Source organism: Glycine max, chromosome 11 (genome assembly GCF_000004515.6).
Source record: "Glycine max cultivar Williams 82 chromosome 11, Glycine_max_v4.0, whole genome shotgun sequence".
Lineage (NCBI taxonomy): Eukaryota > Viridiplantae > Streptophyta > Magnoliopsida > Fabales > Fabaceae > Glycine > Glycine max.
Window position 1 is genome coordinate 294,136 of NC_038247.2, and position 25,699 is coordinate 319,834.

Consider the following 25,699-nt stretch of genomic DNA (forward strand, 5'->3'; position numbering starts at 1 on the left):
AATATTGAAAACTACTAAAATAAAATTACTTAGCGAAAATTCAAACAAGTTTTTCAACTAATAAAAATATTAAAAATGAACTGAAAAGTGATTTTGGCTAAGTGGTTTTCTTACCCTTCATATGTGAGTATGAGATAAGTGGATGGAAGGCATGAAAAGAGAGTAAAAAAATAATGAGAAAGTAAGAGACTAAACTTATGTACTCACATTCTGTTAATTTTTAATTTTTACAGAGGAAACAAAAAAAATATTCTCAAGAAAAAATACTATCAAAATTAAGAATTATCCGTGAAATAAATATCCCTATATTTTTATGATCTTGACGCATTTAATGAATAAGTTTAAGGAGCTTTAAAATTGTATATATACAAGCTTAATAATATCCGATAATCTAATATGGATTTTGGTAAGAATAAAGATGAAATGATACGATGTGATAATGAAAAAAAAATGAAAAGTAGATGAAAATTATTTTACAATTTTTTTTTTACAGAGGAACATGATCAAAAGTCTATAATAATTTAAATAGTTATTTTAGTTTAGTAACTACTATATTAAAACCATTTGTCGTTGTTTTGTGACTCGTATTATTTATCTTTTAATGTTATGCGCATTTTTTGAAAAAATAATTGATTAGAATAAAATATAAAACAAATTTATTTAAATATTGAAGTAAACGATGAATAAATAAGAATAGTATATAAAAAAAGAGGCTAAAATAATTGAAAGAATCATAATAAATGCAGGTGTGTCGTAATTTGGAGGGTGACGATTTGAAAGGCGAGGTTGTCGCAAACCCAGACCCAATCTCTCTTGCGAAGGAAGACGATGGGTCCGATGCTACAAACCATTCTCACTGTGCTTCTTCTCCTTATGCTTCTTCTCATCGTCATCTTCCTCTTCTTTCTCTTCAAACCATGGCGCTTCTTTTTCTCTCCGCGTTTCCTCTCCTCCATCAAGGTCAGTCAAGTTTCTATTTTCACCCATTCCTTTTTTTTCTTACCCTAATCTCTATCTCTGATCTCTCAATTAAATTAATTCGAATCGCAGGGCGAGCTAGAGCGGCCCCTTTTTGTGGGGGACGAAGGTGATGCGTCGTCGTTTAATCAGTGCAATGAATTGCCTCGAGATTATGATCTCGAGGGTGCGTGTTATCCCAGTGAAGTTCATTTTCGCTCTCCTCGAACCCATGGCCAAGGCCTTGTTCATAAGCAAAGGCTTCAAACCCTTAACATGCCACAGCCACATGCTGGTGATACTTTGGTTGTCGATGTCATCTCTGATCATTCCTCTGAGGATCTTGATGTTGGTCAAACGCTTAAGCTTCCTTCATCTCATTTAGCTCAAATTCAAAAGCATGCCCCGCCCAATTTTCAAAATGATAGACTTGAGGACTTTGTGCAAAGGGATATCTCTGATCAAAGTAATTTCCTTAGTCCTTTTTTTTATTGTCTTGCCATTGCTCTATGTATTTGCATTGTCAACATAATGACATATCCTTTTGTTAGAAGTGCAGGAAGTTGCCTCACTCTGGAGGTTATCAGTGGCCCTTCTCGGGGACTTCGTTATTCTGTTGAGTCCACCAACCCCTCTCGTCTCCCGCTAACCTTGGGAAGGGTTTCTCCGAGTGATTTGTTGATGAAGGATTCGGAAGTGTCAGGAAAGCATGCCATGATAAACTGGAATTTGGATGTAAGCTCCTTCTGTGCTCTTGGACTTGCAATTGCATTTTTTAGATGTACGGTGTCTGACAATTATTGTTATAATTGAATTTTCAGAAAATGAAATGGGAGTTGGTGGATATGGGTAGCCTCAATGGAACACTGTTGAATTCTAAGCCAATCAACCATCAAGACACTGGAAGTAGGAATTGGGGGAATCCGATGAATCTTACTAATGGAGATATCATAACACTTGGAACAACATCAAAAGTAATGGTGAGTATTAGGACTGAATCTCCCTTAAAACCACTGCCACTTTTTTTCTGTTTGGCATCTGATTATCCTAAATGCAAAGCATATATCGGTATGCATGATATTAGCAATGAAAAGACTGTCTGCAGGTTGAATAAATTTTTGTTGGTAATTCATCATTCAGAGTTTTCTACTCCCCCTTATAATCCAAGAGTGCTTTTACATTGAAATGTATTGTTTAGGAATTCATTTGAACGCTAACTCCTGTCCTGTTTTTCATGCATGCAGATATAAGTTAATAATTTTTTTGATATTAAGTAGAATGTGACTGATTCTGTCGAGCTAGATTGACTAGAAGTTACATATTCAAAATTAGATTTTAACTAGATTGAATCAAGATTGTAGTTTTTGTTCTTTCAATGATTAATCTCCTCTCTCGTCTTCTATAAGGGTGAATGTGATTATTCTGTGTTCACTTAGAAAACAAGTACTCTACATGCTTTTTACAAAGTCTCTGATGTAATTATATTTTTAAGTGGTAAAGTTATTTTTGTCTGGTTTGCACTATATCTTTTACTTTAAAACGGTATACTTGAAGTGAGTATGCAGCTATTGCTTTTTTTTTAATGCTATTGTTGGTTTTTTTTCTCTAAAAAAAATTCTATATAATTTTCTACATGATTTAATAAATTTCAGGTTCATATTACCTCACAAACTCAGCATCACATTCCCTTTGGAGTTGGTATGGCATCAGATCCGATGGCTATGCGTCGAGGAGGAAAAAAGTTTACTATGGAAGACGTTTGCTATTATCAATGGCCTCTACCTGGGCTGGATCAGGTTTTGAATTTATTCATAGCACTTCTTAAATGAACGTCTCTTCAGTTTCGTTTCTCACTTACCAGAGGGACTTAACCCACCTCTATTCCTAATTAACAGTTTGGAATTTTTGGCATTTGTGATGGGCATGGTGGAGATGGGGCTGCCAAATCTGCTAGCAAGTTAGTATTTTCTGCCTTAGGTTACTTTATGTTAATGCTTGCCAATTCTATACTTCCTTTTGTTGGTGACTGTCGACAGTGAACTTGATGAATAGAAATAATTTAAATTATTTAATATTCATATGTTTTTTTATGGTTGCAAAGGTAGATATCCAAAATCCATTAATGTGCATGTTAGTATTATCATACTTTCTTACGGGACTTTTTTTTGGTGAGGGAAATTTGGACTTATAGTATAAGGAAAAAATTACTAAAAGATATTCCGTAATAATTAATCAGAATTGCAACAACATTCTGTGCATATTTTAGTTATTTATCCATGGTTGTGGCTGTTCTTAATGTGCAAAATACTACTAATTTTTTTGTATTTATTTTCAGACTTTTTCCTGAGGTAATTGCTAGTATATTATCGGATTCATTAAAAAGGGAGAGGGTTTTATCACTCTGTGATGCTTCAGATGTTCTTCGAGAAGCATTTTCTCAAACAGAAGCACACATGAATAACTATTATGAGGTATTTTGTTCTCCAGTCTGATCTTCGTTTACTGTATCCTTAGGGTGTATGAATGAGTTTTTTGTCTTATTTTCTGTTCTAAATTTCATATTTATGGTTTGTATATTAAATAAATAATACATAATACATGTACTGACAGTGTAAAGATCTTTTACACTATCTTCCAATCAAAAACCATCATATATAGGAAGTTTGTTGACTTTTTTAATAATTACCTTAAAAGTAAAACCAATGATCTTTTTTTCTCTTATTCTCTGTTCTAAATTTTTATGTTTGTGGTTTGTACATTAAATAAATAATACATGTACTGAGAGTGTAAAGGTCTTTTACATTATCATCCAATCACAAACCATCATGTATGCTAAATTTGTTGGCTTTTATACCTTAAAAGTAAAACCAATGATTATTTTTTATGGACTGATAGTGTAAAAACTTTTACATTGATTGTGCATGCTAATTAAACTTATGTATCTTTTATTAACAAACTCTTTGCAGGGATGTACAGCAACAGTGCTTCTGGTGTGGACTGATGGTGATGAAAATTTCTTTGCACAATGTGCTAATGTTGGAGACTCCACCTGTATTATGAGGTTTGTTTATCTAACCAACTGGAATGCTTCGGTTGACTTGCTTGAATTTTGAATGGGTCAAGGGTACTTAGGGTAGGCAACATGACAACTGTGGGCTATCAGAAACAAATTTTGTTTTATGCTAGTTTCACTTTTCTTGTTATGTTGAGATGCATGTGTTAAATAATTTATTGATACATAATATTTTTGTACAAGAAAACCCTGGCATTATTAGTGCTGGAACTTTTGATGGGGATTGTAGATCTACTATAGTTATAATGTTTTATCTATCTTTTTTTTAAAATTTATAAATTTTCACAGCATTTAGTTACTTACTTATATGCAACAACTGCACTACTAATTGAGCCTTATTCTTATCCGAGTGACTCTATTATAGCTATGGATTTTAATTTGCCACATTTGGTTTTGTTGGCTTAAATAGACTAAAATTCTATTGAGTATACTTTATGCTTGTATGAAATTTATAATGAGTTCTTTTTGGCAGTGTGAATGGGAAACAAATCAAGATGTCAGAAGATCACAAGTTAACGAATTATTCTGAAAGACTCAGAATCGAAGAGACAGGTGAACCACTAAAAGATGAGGAAACACGTCTATATGGTATGATGGGAAATAATCACTAAAACAGATAACTTCACTTTCCTGAGTTACAATATGACTTTGCAATTGCTGATTCTGGCTCTCACTTGATGCAGGTATAAATCTGGCAAGAATGCTTGGGGACAAATTCCTGAAACAGCAGGATTCCCGGTTCAGTTCAGAACCTTACATTAGTCAAGTTGTGCATATTGATCAAGCGAGCAACGCTTTTGCTATTCTAGCTAGGTGAATTTGCTTCTGATGCATGCTTTTATAAATTATTGTAACAAAATGTATATTCTGAATATCATGGTTAGCTGTCTTTCAGTAATGTTCCTTCTAGAAAGAAAAAAACTCTTCTAAAGTGAACAAGTAAAGGTGATTCACCTTAGAACTTTAGTGGGGCAATATCACAATACACTGTAAATTGAATGGATGGATACGCCATTACTTGCACACTTAGAAGAGCTTTATTCGTTCTAGAAATAGTAAGGTAACTGAATTTATTTTTCAAAATCCAAACCATGTTTTTTTTAACTCTCTTAACACTTCAGTAACCAATTTATTTGTTTTACATTCACATTTTTCTTTTGACCATGTTGAAAGTATAACAATGGCATCTGCAACATTTTCAGTGATGGGTTATGGGATGTCATCAGCGTGAAGAAGGCAATTCAGCTTGTGTTGCAGGTTTGGTATAATAGAGATTATATATACATATATATATATATATATATATATATATATATATATATATATATATATTATTCTTTTTTCTTTCTTTTTCCTATGAATTTGCTCCAACAGTTTGCTTTCTCAACTGTACAGATGAGGGAGAGATGCTATTCAGAGAATACAGCAGAAAAGACTGCTAGTTTGTTGTTGAATGAGGCTAAAACACTCAGAACAAAGGATAATACCTCTGTAATTTTCTTAGATTTTGATACCTTAAACAGATTCTCTTGTAAAGTTGAATCCTAGTATGAATTAGGAATAGTGTTACAGAAATATTAATACATATTTTTGTCCCCTCGAGCTCTAACCTTTTTTGTTCTTCTCAAGCTCAACTCATGGAATCAGATAAAATGAAATATAAACAAAAGCGCAATGCTAATTATCACATCGACTTTTATTATTTGGCAAATTTGAACTAGAGCCAGAACACCGTTTGTATTGGAACACCGGTGAATTTCAATAAATTTTGATATTTAAACTCATTTATTAATAAAACATTTTTTTAAAATAAAACTAGTCAGTTACCTGTTTTGTTATGTTATTCTTCTTTTTTTTACTTAGATTAAAATGTAAAATATTTCAAAAAAGTATAAGCAATCTTTTTTGTATTTTTTTCAAATTACTTTTTGGTGAATAAGAGTTGGATTTTTTTTTCTATTTTGACTACAAAGGTTAAGATTCTTCTCTTACCCGCCGGTTGTCTCGTGTACTTGGTACATTCCGTCCCATCTATTTCTCTTATTCTCTTTCTTTCTTCCAGTTTTTTACATTCAATAGTAATTTTTTTAAAAAAAAATTCATTTTGATCCTGATTATGCGACATGTCAAAAATATAGGATGTTCCAAAAGAGATATTAAAAGAGATCAAGAAATTGTGAGGATTTTGGTACTATTTTTTTAACCAGTAAAATTGTCAAGTCATTTATTTTTTTATTGATTGATTATATTTTTTTTTCAAATTAAGATTAATTTAAAATTTTGATTAAATATAAATTGTTAGGCTTAAGAAAAATATTTTGTATTAGAGTTCATACTTATAAACTAATCAAAGTGACCTATGCATATGCACGGGTCACTCCGCTATTTTTTTGTGTGCTTAGATTAAAAAGTAAAATACTTTAAAAAATATAAAGTCTTTTTTTTTTCAATTTTTACATTCAATATTAATTTTTTAAAAATTTTCATTTTATCCCTGATTAAGCAATGTGTTAACAATATAAAATGTCCCAAAAGAGATATTAAAAGAGACAAAAAATTTGTGAGGATTTTGGTACTTTTTTTTAACCAATAAAATTGTCATGTCGTTTATTTTCTTATTGATTGATTTTTTTTGTTTTTTTTTCAAAATAAGATTAATTTAAAATTTTGATTAAATATAAATTTAAGTGATTGTTACGCTTAAAAAAAATATTTTGTATTAGGATTTATACTTTTAAACTAATTAAAGTTACATGTGCATACGCTAGGGTCGCTCTACTATTTTTTGTGTGATTTTTTCATGTTCATATATTGATCTTATTCGAATGTCTACCTATTTTTATTGCCTAATCAACAAAAGTGATCTATCTATCCATATTTAGGTATTCAATCAAATTGAGTATTCAAGTAATTTTCATCACTTATCTTACAAATTATCTTATTAACTATCATTAGAACCATCTTAACCCATAATGATAAGTAGAGATACATTATCTAATAAGATAAAAAAATACAAATACTCATGAATTCATGACTCATTGAGATATATATAAAAAATTATGAGAATCTTGAGATAAAATATTTTTCATATTCATTTAATATTCAATTATTGATCCTGTCTTATACCTTACTTAAGTGTTAGAAGTACTTTTATCGATATCTTACCTCTTGACTTGTGTTGAATAGTAGATTAAGAAGAAGAAAGATGATAAACATAAGGAGAATTTTTTTTTATCTACCCTAAAGAACTTAGGTTTTTAAAGAAGTTAAATGAAAGAATTTGTACGAAAGTTAAAGTATATGAATCGTTTTAAAACGAAAGTTATTATTTTTTTATAAGTATTATAGAAAAAGTTGATGAAAATATAAAATTAAGTGTTATTGTGAAAACAGAGGCAGGAACGTTTTTATAAGGAGAAATAGAGGCGTGTTTGGGGTAAACGAAAAAAGGGACGGGTTTCCGCAATTGGCCCGTATTAAAAAGTTAGGGATATGGAAGAGATAGAGCGGCGAAGAGAGGGTTGCATGAAGGGAGAGTTTGATTCCTTTGGGACAGAGAGTGAGATTAATTAAAATATTAGGTAGTTAATTAATTAAATTAAAAGGAAAGGTGAAGGCTCCTGCGATGGAGCAAGCAGTGTCACTGATTGGTGCCCTGAACCTGGTTTCTCGCAACCTCCCTCTTCCCCCAGACCTCTTTGACACCGTTTCTTCTATCTATCACCGATCTAATCCTCTCTCTTCCGAGGTACTTCTTCTTCCCTTCTTTCTCACTCGCAACACGACTTTTTTATTTTCTTCTTTTTTGTATTTCGCAGGCCGATGCACCGGAACAAGATTTGTTGGCCGACCTTCAAAATGCGCTGTTGGAGCAACGTCCTAACTACGCCTCTGCTTCCAAATTGAACAAAACAAGGGAAAGCCGTTATCACACTCAGATTCGACACCGCTTAACCCAACTCCAAGGTTCGTATCTTCAGAAAGGAATTCCCTCCTTCTGCCTTCTGTGCTGCCTAATTGTCGCTATCTTTCTATAAGTTTATCAATAAGCATTTGTCGGAGCCGAAAATAACAAGCTAAAATCAACTTATGCTCTTCAACTTTTACAGAAGCTCTATCGTTTAACTTCTCTAACATCTGATTTTAGTTTATACATAAGTTAAGCACACGTTTTATTCATTTACCTTCTTATTTTCTTCTCTTGTAAGTGCTTATTGAGAAGTTTATTAAAATAGGGTCTTACTCCTGTTGTGGGATGTTGTTTTGGTAATTGGTACTGTACATCTTTAGTGGCATTACTTGTGAAAACTGCTTTGAGATATTTCTGAGCATGCCGCGTCTCGTATGGCCTTATCGAAACAAGAGCGATTGAAAGGAAATGCCTACTTGTGTTAACTACTTCGACATATTTCTGAACGTGCTGCGTCTGTGTATGGCTTAATTGAAACTGAATCTAAATAATAAGAGTGACTGATTGATGTTTTTCAATCAGGATTGCCTTCAAGCAGAGGAGAGGACCTACAGACTATGTGCTTGCTTGAGCTTTATGGACTAAAGGTAAAATTGATTCTTAAATCTTTCTTTCACGATTAATATATTGTCTAGCTTTGGTTATGCTTAGCTTGTGGTAGGAAAATCAATTTCAGAAATAGGTCTTTCATTTGTGAAGACCTGTTTCTTGTGAGGAAATTATTATATGAATATTTGCTTGTATTAAGCAGAACCGAGAAATGACAAGAACTGTGTCCTTCTTGGCAAGGACCATTTTTCTGGCAGCTAGCTGAGTTGCAGAGGAAGGTGCAGACTGACGTGAATTCTGAATACTGGCTCAATGTTAAATGTGCATATCCAGACAGGCAATTATTTGATTGGAGCATGATGCGGTTGCGTCGTCCGCTGTATGGTGTTGGAGATCCATTTTCCATGGATGCCGATGATCAAATAAGGAAGAAACGGGATGCTGAGGTGATTTTCCATTTTGTTGGTATCTCCTGCACTGCTGGTTTAAACTCATTTCATGTCATGGATATTATAGGGTATAGTTTACACTTGTTGATGATGAGGCTTCATTGATGTAAGGAGTCTATGAACATGGAGTGAAATTTATTTATATTATTTATCTCGTATACTCAAATGCAGAGACTATCAAGATTGGAAGAACAGGCAAAAAATCATATGGAAACCAGAAAAAGAAGATTTTTTGCAGAAATACTGAATGCGGTCCGAGAGTTCCAATTACAAATTCAAGCTTTTTTGAAGCGAAGAAAACAGAGGAATGATGGTGTACAGGTAACACTGTTTCTTCCCCATCTTTCAATTGTTACAAAATAATATATGTATATATTTACATGGGAAACTTGTTTATAAAATTTGGGATATAACTTTTTGGCATAATAGGATTCGAAGTACCTGTGAACTACACTCTGGATAATTATATGTATTGGAAAAAAACATGTTTGGAGTGTGTATGTGCTTTTGATAATATAGGCATAGGATATACAAGAACAAGAACTTTGTTTTTTTCCAAAATATGTAAATATGTTGAAGAATGTTTGAATTTGATCATGTCTTTAGCTTCTAGTGACATTTCTATGTGATTTAAGATTTCATTTTGCTCGTTTTTATGGGTTGAGAGATCACTTATCATTGATTTAATATGGATTATCAATTCTGGTTCTCATAAATAATATTGAAGGCATGGCATGGAAGGCAAAGGCAACGTGCAACACGGGCAGAGAAATTGAGATTCCAAGCCTTAAAGGCCGATGATCAGGAAGCTTACATGAGAATGGTAAAAGAGAGTAAGAATGAAAGATTGACTTTGCTTCTTGAAGAAACAAATAAACTACTTGTAAATTTGGGAGCAGCCGTTCAACGTCAAAAGGACTCAAAACAATCAGATGGCATTGAACCCTTGGAAGATTCAGAAACTGATTTACCTGAGTCAGATGGATTGAAGAATGGAATTTCTAAGGAATCACCTCTTGAGGAAGATGTGGATTTAATAGATTCTGATCGTAACGGTGGTGATACTAGTGATTTACTTGAAGGTCAGCGGCAATACAATTCTGCCATACATTCAATTCAAGAAAAGGTAGGTTTCTGTGATTTACAAAATTCAAGAGAATTGTAGTACAATGGAATTCTAACTAGCATAATTATTTACAGGTAAGCGAGCAACCATCTATTCTTCAAGGTGGAGAATTAAGACCATACCAACTAGAAGGCCTCCAGTGGATGCTTTCTTTGTTTAATAACAATTTAAATGGAATATTGGCTGATGAAATGGGGCTTGGGAAGACAATACAAACCATCTCATTGATAGCATATCTTATGGAACACAAGGGTGTGACTGGTCCTCACTTGATTGTGGCTCCAAAGGCTGTTCTGCCAAATTGGATCAATGAATTCTCAACATGGGCTCCTAGGTATGTCCGTGGCATACACTGAAAAATAATTTCCTATCCTGTTCGGTGGGGAGAGGGTGACAAATTCTTAGTTCTTCACATCTTATTCATTTTCAAATCACTTGTGAATTTTCTTTCTGATTCAGCATCACAACCATTCTTTATGATGGACGGCTGGATGAGAGAAAAGCAATGAAGGAAGAGTTGTCAGGGGAGGGGAAATTTAATGTTCTGATAACACACTATGATCTTATAATGAGAGATAAAGCATTTCTCAAGAAAATCCATTGGCTCTACTTGATTGTGGATGAAGGGCATCGATTGAAGAATCATGAGTGTGCTCTAGCAAGAACCCTGGACTCTGGGTATGATTTTTTACTTGTTCAGTATTGGTGTTATGATGATGGTTAACATGTTTAACAATATTGATGTTCATGTTACACTGATGTTTAATATGTTCACTTCCCTTAGTTCTGGTTATGCTATCCTTTTTATTTCCCTTACAAAAATTCTGAACAGCCTGATGGCTTCACCAGACTGAAGAAAAAATATATGCTGAAACTAAAGTGAAGTATAGCTTTTAAAACTGTGTGTAGCATAATCAAAGCAGTCAACAACACTGCATTATGCTAAGGCACCCTTTGTGTGGTTTAGCTCCTCTCTTTTATTTCGTGTTTGTTTGGATTTATATCTACATATAAATTTCATTTAGTTCTTCTTTAATCTTTATCTCTGTAAAGGGTAAAGGTTGAGGACTGGTTGGACTCATATTTGACCTAGACACCAGCCAAAATCTTAATTTTTGAGATTAAGGCCCATGAGATGGTTATTCAGTTTCTACAAGTCTTTAGATAAATTGCTTGGTCAAAACAAAAAAGTGCTCATTCAGTTCTCTTTTTAGAATTTCATTTAAAAGTTTCATTTTTGGTCTGCCACATCACAATCTTATGTTTCCTCTAGACTTCTTTAGTTTCGGCATGTATTTTGTTGACTTTCTTGTTCTGTTTAAAACATTTTGTTAGATTAAACTGATTTCCTTAATATAAGTACATTAGAATTGGACAGAACAGAACAACATGTATGACTTCTACAATTTAATTTTTTTCACTTTTGTGCAGCTATCACATTCAACGAAGACTGCTGTTGACTGGTACCCCAATTCAGAACAGTTTGCAGGAATTATGGTCCCTGCTCAATTTTCTCCTTCCAAACATTTTCAATTCAGTTCAGAATTTCGAGGACTGGTTTAATGCTCCCTTTGCAGACCGAGTGGATGTCTCTCTAACTGATGAAGAACAACTATTGATCATTCGGCGTCTGCATCAAGTTAGCTTCGCTCGTTTCTTATTTTCTTTCTTTTGTCAACATCATTCTGATGAATATCATTCACACTTTTAGGTGATAAGGCCCTTCATATTGAGAAGGAAAAAAGATGAGGTGGAAAAATTTCTTCCTAGTAAATCTCAGGTTATACTCAAATGTGACTTGTCAGCCTGGCAGAAAGTATATTATCAACAAGTCACTGATGTTGGCAGAGTTGGCTTAGACAATGGTTTGTACCTCCATTGTTTTCTATTTTCTAATCCACACCTCTTTACCTTATAAAGATGCAATTGTTTTTCCCAAGTTTGATTTGAATATTGGTTTGCTTCTGCTAAAGGTATTTTGTATATCCCATCCTACCCCATTGTTAGTTGATTCTGAGTTCTGATCATCTCTCGGGAAGTATACTAGATTCCTCTTCATTCAATTTGATGTTAATTTTGTTTTTGTTATGCTTTACCAGTTGGTACTTTGTGATGAATTGGTGAAATAAGATTCTTTTGTTAATTCAATATAAATATGATTTCTGATCACCTGGTGCTGGTGTTTTTCTGTTTTCCTTTTATCAAAAGAAAATTTTTCACCCCTTGTATTGTTCCCTTCCTACCCCCCCAACAAAACCCAGCCCTGTAAACATTAATAATTGGTTTGTACTTCCTTCTATGCTTACCTAATTCTTGGGAACTCGTTTTACAAACTTTTTACTAATCTAGAGACCAATCTGTAGGTTCTGGAAAATCAAAAAGTCTACAGAACTTGACAATGCAACTCAGAAAATGTTGTAACCATCCCTACCTCTTTGTGGGTGACTATGATATCCATAAACACAAGGAGGAGATTTTCAGAGCATCAGGAAAGTTTGAACTTCTTGACCGTTTGCTTCCAAAACTTCGTAGAGCTGGTCACAGAGTCCTCCTTTTTTCTCAGATGACTCGGCTCATGGACATTCTTGAAATTTATCTGCGACTTAATGATTTTAAATTTCTTAGACTTGATGGCTCAACAAAAACTGAGGAAAGAGGTTCCCTACTACGGAAATTCAATGCACCTGATTCTGCATACTTTATGTTTCTCTTGAGCACCCGTGCCGGAGGTCTTGGTTTGAACTTACAAACAGCAGATACTGTTATAATCTTTGACAGCGATTGGAACCCACAAATGGATCAACAAGCCGAGGATCGAGCACATCGCATTGGACAAAAAAAGGAAGTTAGAGTTTTTGTGTTAGTTAGTGTGGGATCTATTGAAGAGGTGATTTTAGAGCGTGCTAAACAAAAGATGGGCATTGATGCCAAAGTCATTCAGGCAGGGCTCTTTAACACAACTTCTACAGGTTTGTTCTTTGATACTTTTGCTATATCCTGATACTATTTATGAGTAGCCAGTTTTTGATTAATTTGAAAAGCATTTCTTTGCATTCTGTAAAGGGGGAGTGGGGAGAGGATTTTTCTTTTGTTCACAGCTTCAGACTTCAAAGCAAGTATTATGCTTGCAAAGTGCTGCCTATTCTACTGATGACCTTCCGGAACTATAAAATGCACCATGTGCCAAAGGCCCAAACTGCTACTAGAGCCATAAACAAATTACATAAGTGGTATCTCATGTAATATTCATGACATGTTGCTGCTTGATGCAGATTGCAACTCATCATTGAATTGAAATTTTGAGTATACTGAACCTAGCAAGTTTTATGCACTCTGGCTCAATCTTATCCTCTCACTTGAAAACCTTTTTTTGTTGGTTTAAGCATTTGAGCAGCAATAATAATTAATAAGTTGTTTAAGAACTTAAGATGAATTTTTGCATTCCTAATTTATTTGACTTTCTCCTGATTTTGAACATTACTTAGAGATTAAGAATTAATAGTCATTAGGTCTTTCATTTTCTTATTCTATTTGGAAAAGAAGTCGTGTTCAACCTAGAACATTCCTGTGCCACCATATCAGTCTCCTGTGTTGGGCTTCCTATGTCTTGCGAAAATGAACTGTTTGAACGTGTGATATTTTTTTATTTATTGCAGCACAAGACAGAAGAGAAATGTTGCAGGAGATTATGCGTAGAGGTACTAGCTCACTTGGTACGGATGTCCCGAGTGAGAGAGAAATTAACCGCCTTGCGGCCCGATCTGATGAGGAATTTTGGCTGTTTGAGAAAATGGATGAAGAGCGAAGGCAAAAGGAGAATTACAGATCTCGTCTCATGGAAGAGCATGAACTGCCGGATTGGGTATACTCTCCACTAAATAAGGATGATAAGGTCAAAATATTTGACAGTGGTAGTGTTACTGGAAAGCGTAAAAGAAATGAAGTGGTATATGCAGATACATTAAGTGACCTACAATGGATGAAGGCTGTGGAGAACGGACAGGACATATCTAAGCTTTCAGTCAAAGGGAAAAGAAGAGACCACCTCCCTGTTGACAACCATGCACAAGCTAGTGATGACATGGGGACAGAAGAACGGTTATTTAGAAGTGAAGACACTTTCGACGTGACACCTGCCTCTAAGAGACTCAAGCCCGAAGAAATAAATTCCCAGAAACATGAAAACGAAGATGTCAGTGTTGGTGGTTTGAACGAGCATATATTTTCCTGGAATACTCGTAGAAAGAAGAGATCAGGCTACCTTGGCCAGGGTTCATTCTCTGATAGTAGAGGGCAGAATTCAAATGGAAGAGCAAACTGGAACTGATAGTTCTAATTTAGTCATGGATGCCAGAAATTTTCCCTACATTTGTATTGTGATTCTGCTTCATTGTGTTTGTCAAGGTAAATGGTAGATTACACTCGATCAGCAAATGTAGATACCAGCAAATTCCTTCTGGCAGTTGTGAAGTTTATCAGTGTGAATGTAAAATCTAATTGATGAAACACATTTCCCCTAGTTCATTTCTATGATTCCCATCTGGAAAATTAAACCATGGATTTCCGTGGATATTAGTTGGCGATCACTTAACAACGAAACAAGTACTAAAACGAAACAAACCGCGTGCAGAAAACTTGTTAAAAAAAAAAAAAACAAACTATGTTAACGTCTCCTGATATTTTGTCGGTTAGCACACAATACAGAGCAAATTATGTTATCTAGTAGGAGTTGAATATAATTATTCACCGCCAAAACTGTTAGATTTAGCAAAGTTAGTTGAGAAAAATACGTTAGTTAATTGTAAATATCGTGCCAAACCCAAACAAAACAAGGAGAGAGAAAGCAATTAAGCAAGAGAGGGAATTATTACTGCGTTTTTGTTGAATAATTACACAGACGAAAACTATAAACGAGAGTAAATGATGCAACAACAATAACTGAAAATTCAATCTGAAACTGGAGGTGGTATACAAAACAAGTCAATCCACACACGATTTATTATTTTTGGAAACAATCTCTCGTAACGTAACCAATTAATGCCATTATTGCCTGGGATGAATCCTGAAATCAAACTAGAAAAGAAGCCAAGCGTTTGATCATGGCTTTAGCAAGATGAGTCTCAGGCTTGAAGAGCTGGAAAGCATGCTCCTCATCGCCAGCATCAAAGAGTTGAAGTTCACCTTGCCAGCCACTTTTCTTAACGGTGTGGTGGTAGAGAATATCTCTGTCTCTGAACTCGTCTTTGCCAGTGATAGTAACGAGCAACTTAGAGCAGGCAAGAGTGGCCAAAGAGGGTGCCCCAGGAACACAGGGGTTGTCAATTCCACCGGGGGCATCGGGGCAGGCAAAGTTCCAGACCTTCATGGCCAAACTCTGCTCGTGCCCCTCAACAGCCTCCGACCCAATTGGCTTCGAGCCCCAGAAGAAGGGGCAGCATAGTAATCCACCCAATATTTTCAGATCCCCGGGGAGGGATTCGTTACCTGCACGCAAAAGCAAGTTGTGTGCGATGTTAGCACCGCTGGTTTCACCTCCTACGTAGACTTTGGTGAAGTCGGCGTGGTTGAGTAGCCATGGCTCCGGATTGGTGTTGTTGGTGTTGTTGGCGTGGGAAGCAATCCATTGGAGGGTGGTCCAACCGTCTTGGTAGGCAGCAGGGATAGGGTGGTGTGGGAGGAGTCTGAAGTCAACGGAGATGGCTATTATGTTGGCTTCTGAGGCTAAGATGTTGAGATAGCGGTGGACGAAAAAGGAGAAGGCGGATTCGACGCAAAAGGCGCCACCGTGGAAGTAGAGGAAGATGGGGAGTTTGTTGTTAGTGTGGTGGGATTTGGGAAGGAAAATGCGAGCGGAGACGTAGGGGTTGTCTGCGATCACTATGTCTTTGGATGAGACTCCAGTTTGGGGATCTTCAGGGAAGACGCTCCACGCTGCCATCCTTGTACACTCGAATTAGAGGAAGGAGCTCTTTCACTATCTCCTTCTCTTCCTTCTTCGCCATTGATCCAATTCAGAGATAAGTGTGGGGAGACAAGAGTTCATTAAATATATAATCACCTTCAGCCATCATCTTCTGTTGATCCAAATGTATAACCCCATTGGCTGTTCTAAGATGCTTCTTACTGTTGCCGGTAAGGATCACCTACTCTTCAGGGAAAGTGGAACTCTTTGAAGAGGATAATGTTTATCACATGTTTAATATGGAAACTCAGCAGGCCAAAAGATATGTATCCCCTTGTTTCAAGATCTCTTAAATCTGTTTGTGTTTATTCTAGTTAATGAAATCCTTTATCCTTAATATCACATCTCAATTGCATGGTTCACTCCGATTTCCCTACGTCATCATCCTTTTGCGCTTAATATACACTAGCTATATGAATAAACTAATGGAACTGATTTTTTAGACTTTGCATATATATAGTATATTCTGTCTCAATATTGTCAAAGAAAAATAAGAAAGACATTGGACAATGATCAATTTTGTCAGAAAACAAATCCAAAAACTGTTGTTGCTAGATTATATTATAATTAAATTAGTAGGTGCTCCTGGAAAGGTCAATCAGTGTCTCGCTTGGAACTTGGAAGGGCAATAAGTAGCTATCATTTGCTGGTAGAGTTACCCTCATTCAATCAGTACTTCAACTGTTACCCAGTTTACGTGATGCAGTCACCTTAGATTGTCAAGTACAGATTAAAATTCATACAGCGCTATGGTGCAACGAGTACCGTGAATTAATTAATATAGTTTCTATGCTTAAACTTGAATCAAGTGAACGTAGGCAAAGCTTTGGGGAATTATTAGCAGCAAAGCTTTGGGGAATTATTAGCAATTAGAGAGGATTCCACAATCGCGCTTCCCTTAATCAGGGATGGTTGTGAAATCACTCATCCCTGCCACAATCTAGTCCAGCAAAGATTTTGTACATAAAACCATGATTCTAAAAAAATTACATTGAAGAGAGGATGTGGTGAATTTGAACTGGGGTAAAATAATTTTTTCCATGAATTCTAAAAGTTGGTAGGGACCCATAGCAATTCTTGTACGTGAAACCTCGATTCCGTTGCCGCTTGACTGCATAGACAAAGAGCCAATTTTTATAAGCAGCAACTGAATTCAGCATGGCTTAAATGACGAATTCTTTAAATGCATTTGCATTTAATTTACAATACATTCATCAGCAATCACAAACAACTATCTAATTGTCATATATACATTAGATGCTTGGGAAACCTATACTACTCATAAACTCAACAATTGTAATGCCAAATCAATTGAGAAAGAGAACTATCAAGCCAGAACCATCACAATATTGCAGGAGAAAAAAACAATGTTCGTGAAGGTCATTTTTGCTATATCTAAGACAATGACGTTACAGCTAGACGGGACTAGCACAGCATCAGAAATGAACGTACATGACCTGATGTTAGATATATTTTTTAAGCCATGCTGTACTTGATCCAGGAGATTTACTTCGCAGGCTCAACAAAAAGAACATCAACCACATTATGTACATCGCAACTGGTTAGATGTCAATAATATAACAGCGCATTACGGCAGGATGTTGGAATTGGCCTTTGTAAGGGCTTTAACAAAGTAATTCTGGATCTCGGGTATTATACGCTGAATCAGATGAGAGTGTCTGCAAATAGTAGTTGGTGGAAACAAAACTTTAGAAAGATTAGGAAGACATAGAACCAATGTAATGTTTACGAGAAACTCATTCATCATATTTGGGATTTATTTAAACTGTCCAACTTAATTATTCAATTCATTTCAAAATTTCAAACCAAGGGTATAAAGAGTTTAAGATCCCTGTCTATCATATTAATCAAAAGCAAACAAAATTAAAAATATGATAATATGCAGCCAAAATAAATAAGAAAGAAATAAGAGATAAGGAATATATTGAACACAAATCACAAAGAAAAATCATACACAGCTTTCCATATTTTGATAACCACATAAAAAAATTATTTCTCATCTGAATACTAATAAAAATAACATGAAATTTCTGGTTGCCATTTAGCTATTAAATGAAACAGCTTTGCACTAAAATTGAAAGGTTCATGGAATCAAGTGAAGAACTAAATAATTACTGGATATGGCAGGCCGTATAGTTTTGATTTAGTCCTATAAAAGAATGACATTGTTTAAGTAGATCCCAAAACTTTCAATATCTGAATATTCCATTTAGGTTGTCACATGCTTTTGCCAAAACTACAAGTAAAATAAAGACAAATTGGCATTAAAAGTAGGTGCAACTGAACTGACCTAAAACCTCCAACTTACACAAGATGATTTAGATATTTATTCCATTTAGATTGAGTTTATTTCTTTCAGACATCTTTTATGTATTGCAAAGAAAAAGCAAACACGGGATTGAGGGATTCAGATAGATACCCTGGCTTTCCACTCAATTTATCATAGTGCTCCAAGATAAAAAGGATGCATGTGTGCCTCAATGATATAGCGTTAAAGGCCTCTGAAAGTTCATACATACTTGACACATTCTCCAGTGATATATCCTGGGACCAAAAACATCAAATCAGAGGAATCTACTTTCCAGTCTAATAGTATTGCACAGGAGGACAAGTGTGGGCACAAAAATTCTCATAACTGACCTGTGCAATTGTGTACTCACAGAGTCTCTTAAGTCCTTCTAAAAGATATTGATCAGCTGCTCGGAGGAGATCTTGGGCAATATCAAGAGTGATATCAACTGATCCAGTGTATATAAATCTGGAGAAAGATTTAAGTTGTTCACAAATAATTACAAGCTTTCACAGCACAACTTTCATAAAGCACACGAATGCAGAATTTATTTGACCTCATCATCGGCTCAAAAACCTCCCATCTAATGTTTGGAATCTCTATGTCTCGTGCCTCCTTCTCCTGTCATACAATAAATGACTTGCACATCAGACAAAATATATTATTGTGCAAAATATGAATTATGAAACATAAATTAGTATTCCAACAGTTGAAAGGAAAAGAAAACAACAGACAACTGAATCTGTGTGTCAACTACACAGCAGAGAGTGTTATTATATAATATGGTTAAGAAATGAGAGATTAATTACAGATATCCTAATTACCATAATTCTGTAGATCCTAGAATAAGCCCATGACAAAAGGATACCATATCTAATGCTCCTTCTGGTCCTTTAAATAAGAAACAAAAGGGTATTTTTTTTTGGTCCTAATTCCTAATTATAAGAAACATAGACCTACTTTAAGATGTATTAATTGCTAGTTTTCATTTTGACACTTCATTTTATGAAAATCCATTAATGAGGCATCCACTCATTTCTGACGCATTTATTGGTCTATCAAAAATACAAGTTACACTTATTGGAGGAGGTGTAGTATCATTAAATGTAACCATTGCTTCAACCAATGAATTTAAATGGTATGTTTAGAATAAAATCAAAATATATGACATTATTAATTAAAACTAACTTAAATATTTTTATTGGTCTTGGCAAATTAGTTATTTGTTTCTTATATAAAGGACCGGAGGGAGTATGTAACAATATCTGAAGCTATATCAAAATTCCCCAGTCAATTTTATGTCGAAATCTCGAGTAAAAGCTTTCACAAGGTAGACAAACAATAAAACCAAAATAATACTACCTTTGTTCCTATATATAAGAAACAAATACCCAATTCATCAAAACCAATAAAAGTAGTTAATTTTGTTAACTTTAATTAATAATATCATAAATTTGAATTTTATTCCAAAAATACCCATTGAATCAACTGATTTAAGTGGTGGTAGCATTTAATGACACTACTCATTTTTAAGGGATAACTTTTTCCACCAATAAGTATGACTTATCTCATTAGTAGTCTTTACAATAAATCAGGGTATAGAAGGAAATTAGCAATTAATGCATTTAAAGGTGGCCATATGTTTCTTATATTTAGGAACAAAAAAATGTTCCCATTTGTTTCTTATATATAGGAACGGAGGTAGTAGATAATAAAAGATGTTTCTCATGAAATCAAGGAGTCAATAATAGTTTTCTTTTTCCAACTGATAGTCAATGAACAATAATAACAGGAAAAGGTGGGTGAGAGGAAACATGATCCCACTAGAGAAGATCAATATATACTCACCCTATAACCACCATCAAACATTGCACGAAATGCATCTGAAGATGCAAGGAGGCAGATTCTGTGAGCATAAAATCGTTTGCCTGCAGCAAAGTATGAAAATATCAGATTATCTACAAATGTCAACTAAAGCTACAACACTGCATTTTGGGTAAATTATTTTCCAAGCAACAGTTTTAAGAAAACAATATGAATGAAAAAGCATCAACCTTCAACCAAAAATGTAACGTCGGACAAGGTAACATTGTTTACATACTGCTCTCCCAAATAGACCTGCAAGAAGAAAAGTCTAGGATCACAGATTTTAAAACTTACAAAAATACCTTACGGATCCAGAACTATTTAGAATTTTAGACAACACAGAAAGTGAGCAGTGCATCAAGCTTATGAGTATGCAAGTGGAAGAAATAATATTTGAAGACACAGGCCATGTTAACTACAGATTATTGGATCTGCAGATGTAGATGCTAATTAATTAGAGTATATATTTATAACTAGACACCATCCCCAATATTCAAATCAATTTTAATCATCAATTTTGAAGAGATATCACATGTCAAACAAAAATGTGAATCAGAAAAAAGAAAGTCAGTGTTGTTACCCTTGTCAACTATATGGGCACAGATGACAGGTGAGAAGAAATTTAAATAACAAGCTTGTCGGTAGTGATATGGCCAAAGGATCATGATAGTGCATGTTGGGTTTGTGGATCTGGTTCAACCTAATGTACCCATGCCCGGTGGCTTAAATAGGGAAGATCCCATGTCTGATGCATGTGTTAATGTCAAAAGTTTTCCCTATGATAGCAGCTTAAGCTTTTGGCATAGTAGTAACTAGTAAGCGCTCTTAGTCATATGATTGGGTATCTGAACTGATACATATTTGAATTTCAGGTTCGATATGTTTCCAATTATCTCAAGGCTCAAAAACAAACCTCCTCTAAGAGAGAGAAAATTATATGGTCAAAGGGTCATGAGAGTGCATGTTGGCTCTGCGGGTTGGTTCAATCCAGTGACCCATGCCCAATGGCTTAAATATGGAAGGACAGTGTCTAAGCAGAGTGTTTTATCTTAAAGTGTTGTGTCTAAGCTAACAGCATAAGCTTTTGACAGAATGATAGGTGCCCTTGCCTCCTTGGTCATATCAGATAGGATTTTAAAAAATAATCAGCCTCACAGTTAACACCAGCCATATTAAGCATGAGGATGTGTGCACAGAGATGCTATCATATAAAAATGACAAAATAAAAAGAGGAAACAAATTTTACATATATCATTGTGAAAAGGACATGAAAAGAAAATTAACCTAGAAAACATCAATATACAAACATACTGATCATATGAAAATATTGGGAAAAAAACAATCAAACTCTTAGCAATGATGCTATGAAGAATGAGGACAAGCCAAGTTTTTTATAAGCCTACCTGGGGTGTTGGAGATGGGGGTGCGGCATCTACAGGAGACAGAGTCATAGCTTTATTGGCCAACTTGCATAAAGCCACAGCTCCATCAAGCTGTTGCTTGGGGTTATAAGAGCCAAGAAGCCCCATAAGCAACTCCAAACCTGCATGGACAGATGCTTAGATTCAAATAGAAAAGAAAAAGCAATAAATCACCTAGAAAAACGATTTTAAAAGCAAAAAACAACATACATCAAACTTAAGCAGGAGATTTGATTAAGACACATACCATTATAATCAATAAATATTTTTCTTTGATCATCTGCAGAACAAAGGTGAGCAAGAGTTAAAGCAACTCGTCTTTGAAAAGCCTTTTCTGAAACTCGCATGAGATATAACAAATGGTTCAGCACCTACAAAAAGAAAATTAATAGGTGACAAATTAGAATGAGATATAGAAATAAAAAATTGTGGGATAAGGCTAGGTGGTGATTGTTGTAGTAGAACTTATAATTGATACAGAAGTAGCATCCTTGTCATTTCCATGTTAATTTCAGTAAAATGCATCAAGTAACAAGTTAATGTGACATGGTGCTTACTCGGCCATGAATCTTCTCTTCTAATCTTTTCAATGTCTTTGCAACACAATCTTTAGTTGCCTGCAATGATAATCAATTCCTTATAGATCAGTGTGTGCTTAAGAGAGAACTAGTATGCAATTATCTGAAGTATTGAATCTCCGTTGATATAGGCAACAAAGGGAAAATGCAGAAACCCTGAAACCAAACCAGAGATACTGCATAGGTATTAAACAGGCAAACTTACCTGAACAATAAACTCTCCATCCTGCAGTCTCTGAATTCCACCTACCCTAATAAAATCGGACACATTATCCTAAGGGACAGTGAAAAATAAAAAAGGAACAGTTAATTAACTTTGGTTAGAAGTGATGAGTTTTTCCATGATCAAGACAAGATCTTTAATTAAAATTCACAGTTTATTTTACCTCATTATCTGCAAGGCCATAAAGAGCAAATGCAGCATTATGTTGCAAAGAGCCATTTTTGGAGTCAAGAAGCTTCAGTAATGGCATCAAGCCACCATTGTGTGCAATACCAGCTTGGTTATGTGTGTCCTGAAATTTAAAATTAAATATTTTCAGGCCAAAGGAAAAGGTTATGGTGTTAACTGGAAGCAATGATTCAACATACACATGGAAATAGTGCATAACACTTGCATTTATAAACATTTATAAAGCTGTACTACAAGAAACTAGTAAGATGACTTTTGTACTGAGATAAGACATTAATTATAATCCTCAAGACCTCAACACATAAGGAAGTGCATAGAATATATGTTACAAATTGAAAACTATAAAGAGGAAATGAACATTAAATCATTTCCATGAATATAAAAATGACTTAACCTTCTCAACTTACACAGGTGAACTCCGACATGGAAAAGACAAGGGAAAACAAATAACCTGGGCTAATCTCCCCAATGCAAAGGCAGACATTTCTTTTAGCTGAACATCAGAGGACTGAAGCATCTCTATCAGAGGTCGGACAGCACCTCTCTGAACAATGTGAACCTACAAAAATCAAACAACAAGGTAAAAATTAAAAAGAGATATAATACATGAAGCATTGATGAGTTAACAACCACCCATCCTATTGCTCCAAAATCCAAACTAAAATTTCTTGTGTATCATTGTTCATTCCACCACTTTACACCGTTCAGTCGACAAACATAAAAACAAGAGGTGTTGGGGTTTTCCTTTTCTAACCTCCTCTCCCTCACCTTTCAGTACAGAATTAGAACACTAAACTTCATGCTTACCTTGCAGTCTGAATCAGTTGCTGCAAACTGTCCAAGTAACAATGCTGCTTCCCTCTGGCTTTCAGAGCAACAGGAGCTGTTGCATAAAACAGCATTAGAATAGGTTAACAGAATGATATCCTTTTCAGCAATATACATTATTGAAGATTATTGCCATGGAAAAAAACCTTTGGGTTATATCAATACAAATTAAGTATAGGGTTGAGACTTGGGAGAAGGGAGGAAAGGAGCAAAGTAGTTTTCCAGAGTGTGAAGTGCAAAAATACCTAAGTAGTCCAATAACAGGTTGCAAGGCTCCAGCAAGAAGAACTTCTTTCTTTATATCAGGGGAAGAGTGGACCAGATTTCCAATGACACCAACCTGTAATTCAAAAAATTCATTGCATGTGCCCAGTAAGAGAAGTGTAAAGACCAAACTCAACACTTGCAAAATTTAGCATCTATAATTAAGGTTGCACTAGCAATACCGCTTCATAATGAATAGCAGCATCTTCTGAGCAAAGCATTAGAATCAGAGTTGGAAGGGCATTGCATTCAACAATCTACAAGTCATGATGTCATGCGGCTTACTCAAATCATATGGAAGTCAATTTAAATTCCTAACTTTCACTGAAGACCACCAAGTACTAACCTGATTTTTATTTTCATCATTTTTAAAAGCAAGGGTTCGCAGTGCACCAGCAGCTGCTCTTTGCACCTTTGTATCCGCAAATTCAAGCAAATGAACAAGCGGTGGAATCCCGCCTTCCTTCCTACACATTAACTCCAGATAATCATTAGAACAAAACCATTCCAAATTAAATTTCAATTGCATGGTAGTCCTCAAAGAAACAAACCTGACACGAGTCTTAATGCTGCTGTTCTCGTGAGCAAGATTAGTGATGGCATCTGCAGCCCTACGAATGAGACTATTAATGGCACGAGATGTTAAGCCATTCTTATGCCTCTTCAAAAGATCAACAAGATGTTTTAAGGCACCACTGTCAACAATGAGTTGTTGATGCTCTGGCTGCACAAAGCATTTTTTCATACCACATAATTAGACCATCAGGCATTATTATCTTCAAAACTTCCTTCAACTATATAGTATCTAATAGTGAGCAGAAAGAAGAAAAGTGAAATTACCTTGACAGCGAGAAGTCCAAGCGCGAAAGCACTCCCTTTCTCGACCTCGTGCTCAAACGGCATTGGTCTTGGCACACGGTCGGTTTCGGGCAGAGGCAGAGGAGGCACTTGAAGATGCTTAACCAACGCCGGAATGGCGCCTCCTTCAACAATCACGTTAACGACTTCCTCTGCAAAGAAATACGAGCAGCGAATGAAACGCGCGGGAAGAAACGGAGGGAAACAGCAAAGAGAGGAGGAGGGGAAGAGATTTATTATTACCGTTTTTGGCGAGATCGGCGAGGGCGTGCGTGGCGCGCTTGGCGGCGGCACGATCGGGTTCGTTCCAGGAGAAAGTGGAATCGAGGAGGGAAACCTGTTCCTTAACGTCGGAGAGGAGGGCGTCGCGAGCGTCGCCGGTGGGAGGAGGGGAGATCTGTGGGTCGTCATCGAATTCCTCCTCGAGCTTCCTCTTCTGCCCTTTCCTCTCCGGGAGGCACTGATCTGGACGCCTCTGAAGCTCCATAGAATGGACGAGAGAATAACGAGAAGAGGAAGAAGAAGAAGAAGGTGAGTCCCTCGCCGCAACGCGACGCCACGCAACCCAAACCAAAAACTGTTCAGAAATGAGGTGGGAAACAAAATAGGTTCATCCCAAATGGAACTCGGGATTTGAACACGAGATCGAAGGGCTATTTCGGAATTTACCTCCATTTCCTTTTGACTCACTAAAAGAGGCGGGGGATTATTTTTTATTACTTGTTGCTATGAATTATTTATCCATTTTAGAAATGATTAATCTATAAAATTATCATTTTCATTTTGAGACATTTTTATTACTTTTGATCTGTTAATTATGATACAATTAATTTCCTTCTCTTAAAGATTTGCGTTTGCAATAATAGATATTTGAATGCAGTTATGCAGTTCTTTTTTGACACATATCGAATTCATATCCTTTTTATACGTGAGTAACATTTTTTTTTTTTTTACAGAAAAAAGAAGTAGATGTGATAAAAAAAAAAAGTAAATAGGCATAATAATTAGTAAGAGGGTTGCCGCCGTGCATGCTAGGTTAGTGTGGATTAAGAAAGCAGGTCCAGTGATAAAGTTT

At 35.4% G+C, this 25,699-nt stretch overlaps 3 protein-coding genes and 1 pseudogene across 8 annotated transcripts; 2 read left to right on the top strand and 2 right to left on the bottom strand.

The window, feature by feature from the left end:
* The first annotated feature begins 729 nt into the window (after positions 1-729).
* Positions 730-5,637, top strand: KAPP1 (kinase-associated protein phosphatase 1). The gene is made up of 12 exons (NM_001250071.1): positions 730-960; positions 1,051-1,423; positions 1,517-1,692; positions 1,779-1,937; positions 2,610-2,753; positions 2,853-2,914; positions 3,293-3,428; positions 3,924-4,018; positions 4,503-4,618; positions 4,714-4,843; positions 5,233-5,287; positions 5,426-5,637. Exons 1-12 carry the CDS (start codon positions 829-831, stop codon positions 5,576-5,578), a joined length of 1,731 nt encoding a protein of 576 aa, NP_001237000.1. The 5' UTR covers positions 730-828; the 3' UTR covers positions 5,579-5,637.
* Positions 5,638-7,429: 1,792 nt separating this feature from the next.
* On the top strand, positions 7,430-14,630 carry LOC100775993 (probable ATP-dependent DNA helicase CHR12). 3 transcript variants are annotated; one of them, XM_003539069.4, is made up of 12 exons: positions 7,430-7,778; positions 7,849-7,996; positions 8,523-8,587; positions 8,807-8,995; positions 9,170-9,319; positions 9,726-10,124; positions 10,199-10,458; positions 10,584-10,802; positions 11,556-11,763; positions 11,836-11,989; positions 12,488-13,093; positions 13,781-14,630. In XM_003539069.4, exons 1-12 carry the CDS (start codon positions 7,656-7,658, stop codon positions 14,449-14,451), a joined length of 3,192 nt encoding a protein of 1,063 aa, XP_003539117.1. In that variant the 5' UTR covers positions 7,430-7,655; the 3' UTR covers positions 14,452-14,630. The 3 variants fall into 3 exon arrangements, with proteins under 3 accessions (XP_003539117.1, XP_006590394.1, XP_006590393.1); XM_006590331.4 differs by lacking the exon at positions 7,430-7,778 and having other exon boundaries at positions 7,931-7,996; positions 8,752-8,995; XM_006590330.4 differs by lacking the exons at positions 7,430-7,778; positions 7,849-7,996 and having other exon boundaries at positions 8,524-8,587; positions 8,790-8,995.
* Positions 14,631-15,048: 418 nt separating this feature from the next.
* LOC100800612 (2-hydroxyisoflavanone dehydratase-like) lies at positions 15,049-16,431 on the bottom strand (annotated as a pseudogene).
* Positions 16,432-16,923: 492 nt separating this feature from the next.
* On the bottom strand, positions 16,924-25,263 carry LOC100819832 (ARM REPEAT PROTEIN INTERACTING WITH ABF2). Of its 4 annotated transcripts, none has more exons than XR_001383395.3 (20): positions 24,868-25,263; positions 24,607-24,776; positions 24,318-24,490; positions 24,113-24,233; positions 23,949-24,023; positions 23,748-23,842; positions 23,482-23,557; positions 23,126-23,233; positions 22,649-22,777; positions 22,468-22,536; positions 22,242-22,301; positions 21,932-22,055; positions 21,667-21,806; positions 20,452-20,515; positions 20,246-20,325; positions 18,954-19,018; positions 18,748-18,865; positions 18,527-18,651; positions 17,544-17,765; positions 16,924-17,197 (listed from the first exon to the last, which is right to left on the bottom strand). XR_001383395.3 is itself a non-coding variant. In XM_006590332.4 (19 exons), the coding sequence occupies exons 1-19, from the start codon at positions 25,109-25,111 to the stop codon at positions 17,134-17,136; spliced, it is 2,100 nt and encodes a 699-aa protein (XP_006590395.1). In that variant the 5' UTR covers positions 25,112-25,263; the 3' UTR covers positions 16,924-17,133. The 4 variants fall into 4 exon arrangements, 2 of the variants coding, with proteins under 2 accessions (XP_006590395.1, XP_003539157.1); XR_005887054.1 differs by having other exon boundaries at positions 17,539-17,765; XM_006590332.4 differs by lacking the exon at positions 17,544-17,765.
* Between the last annotated feature and the right edge of the window lie 436 nt (positions 25,264-25,699).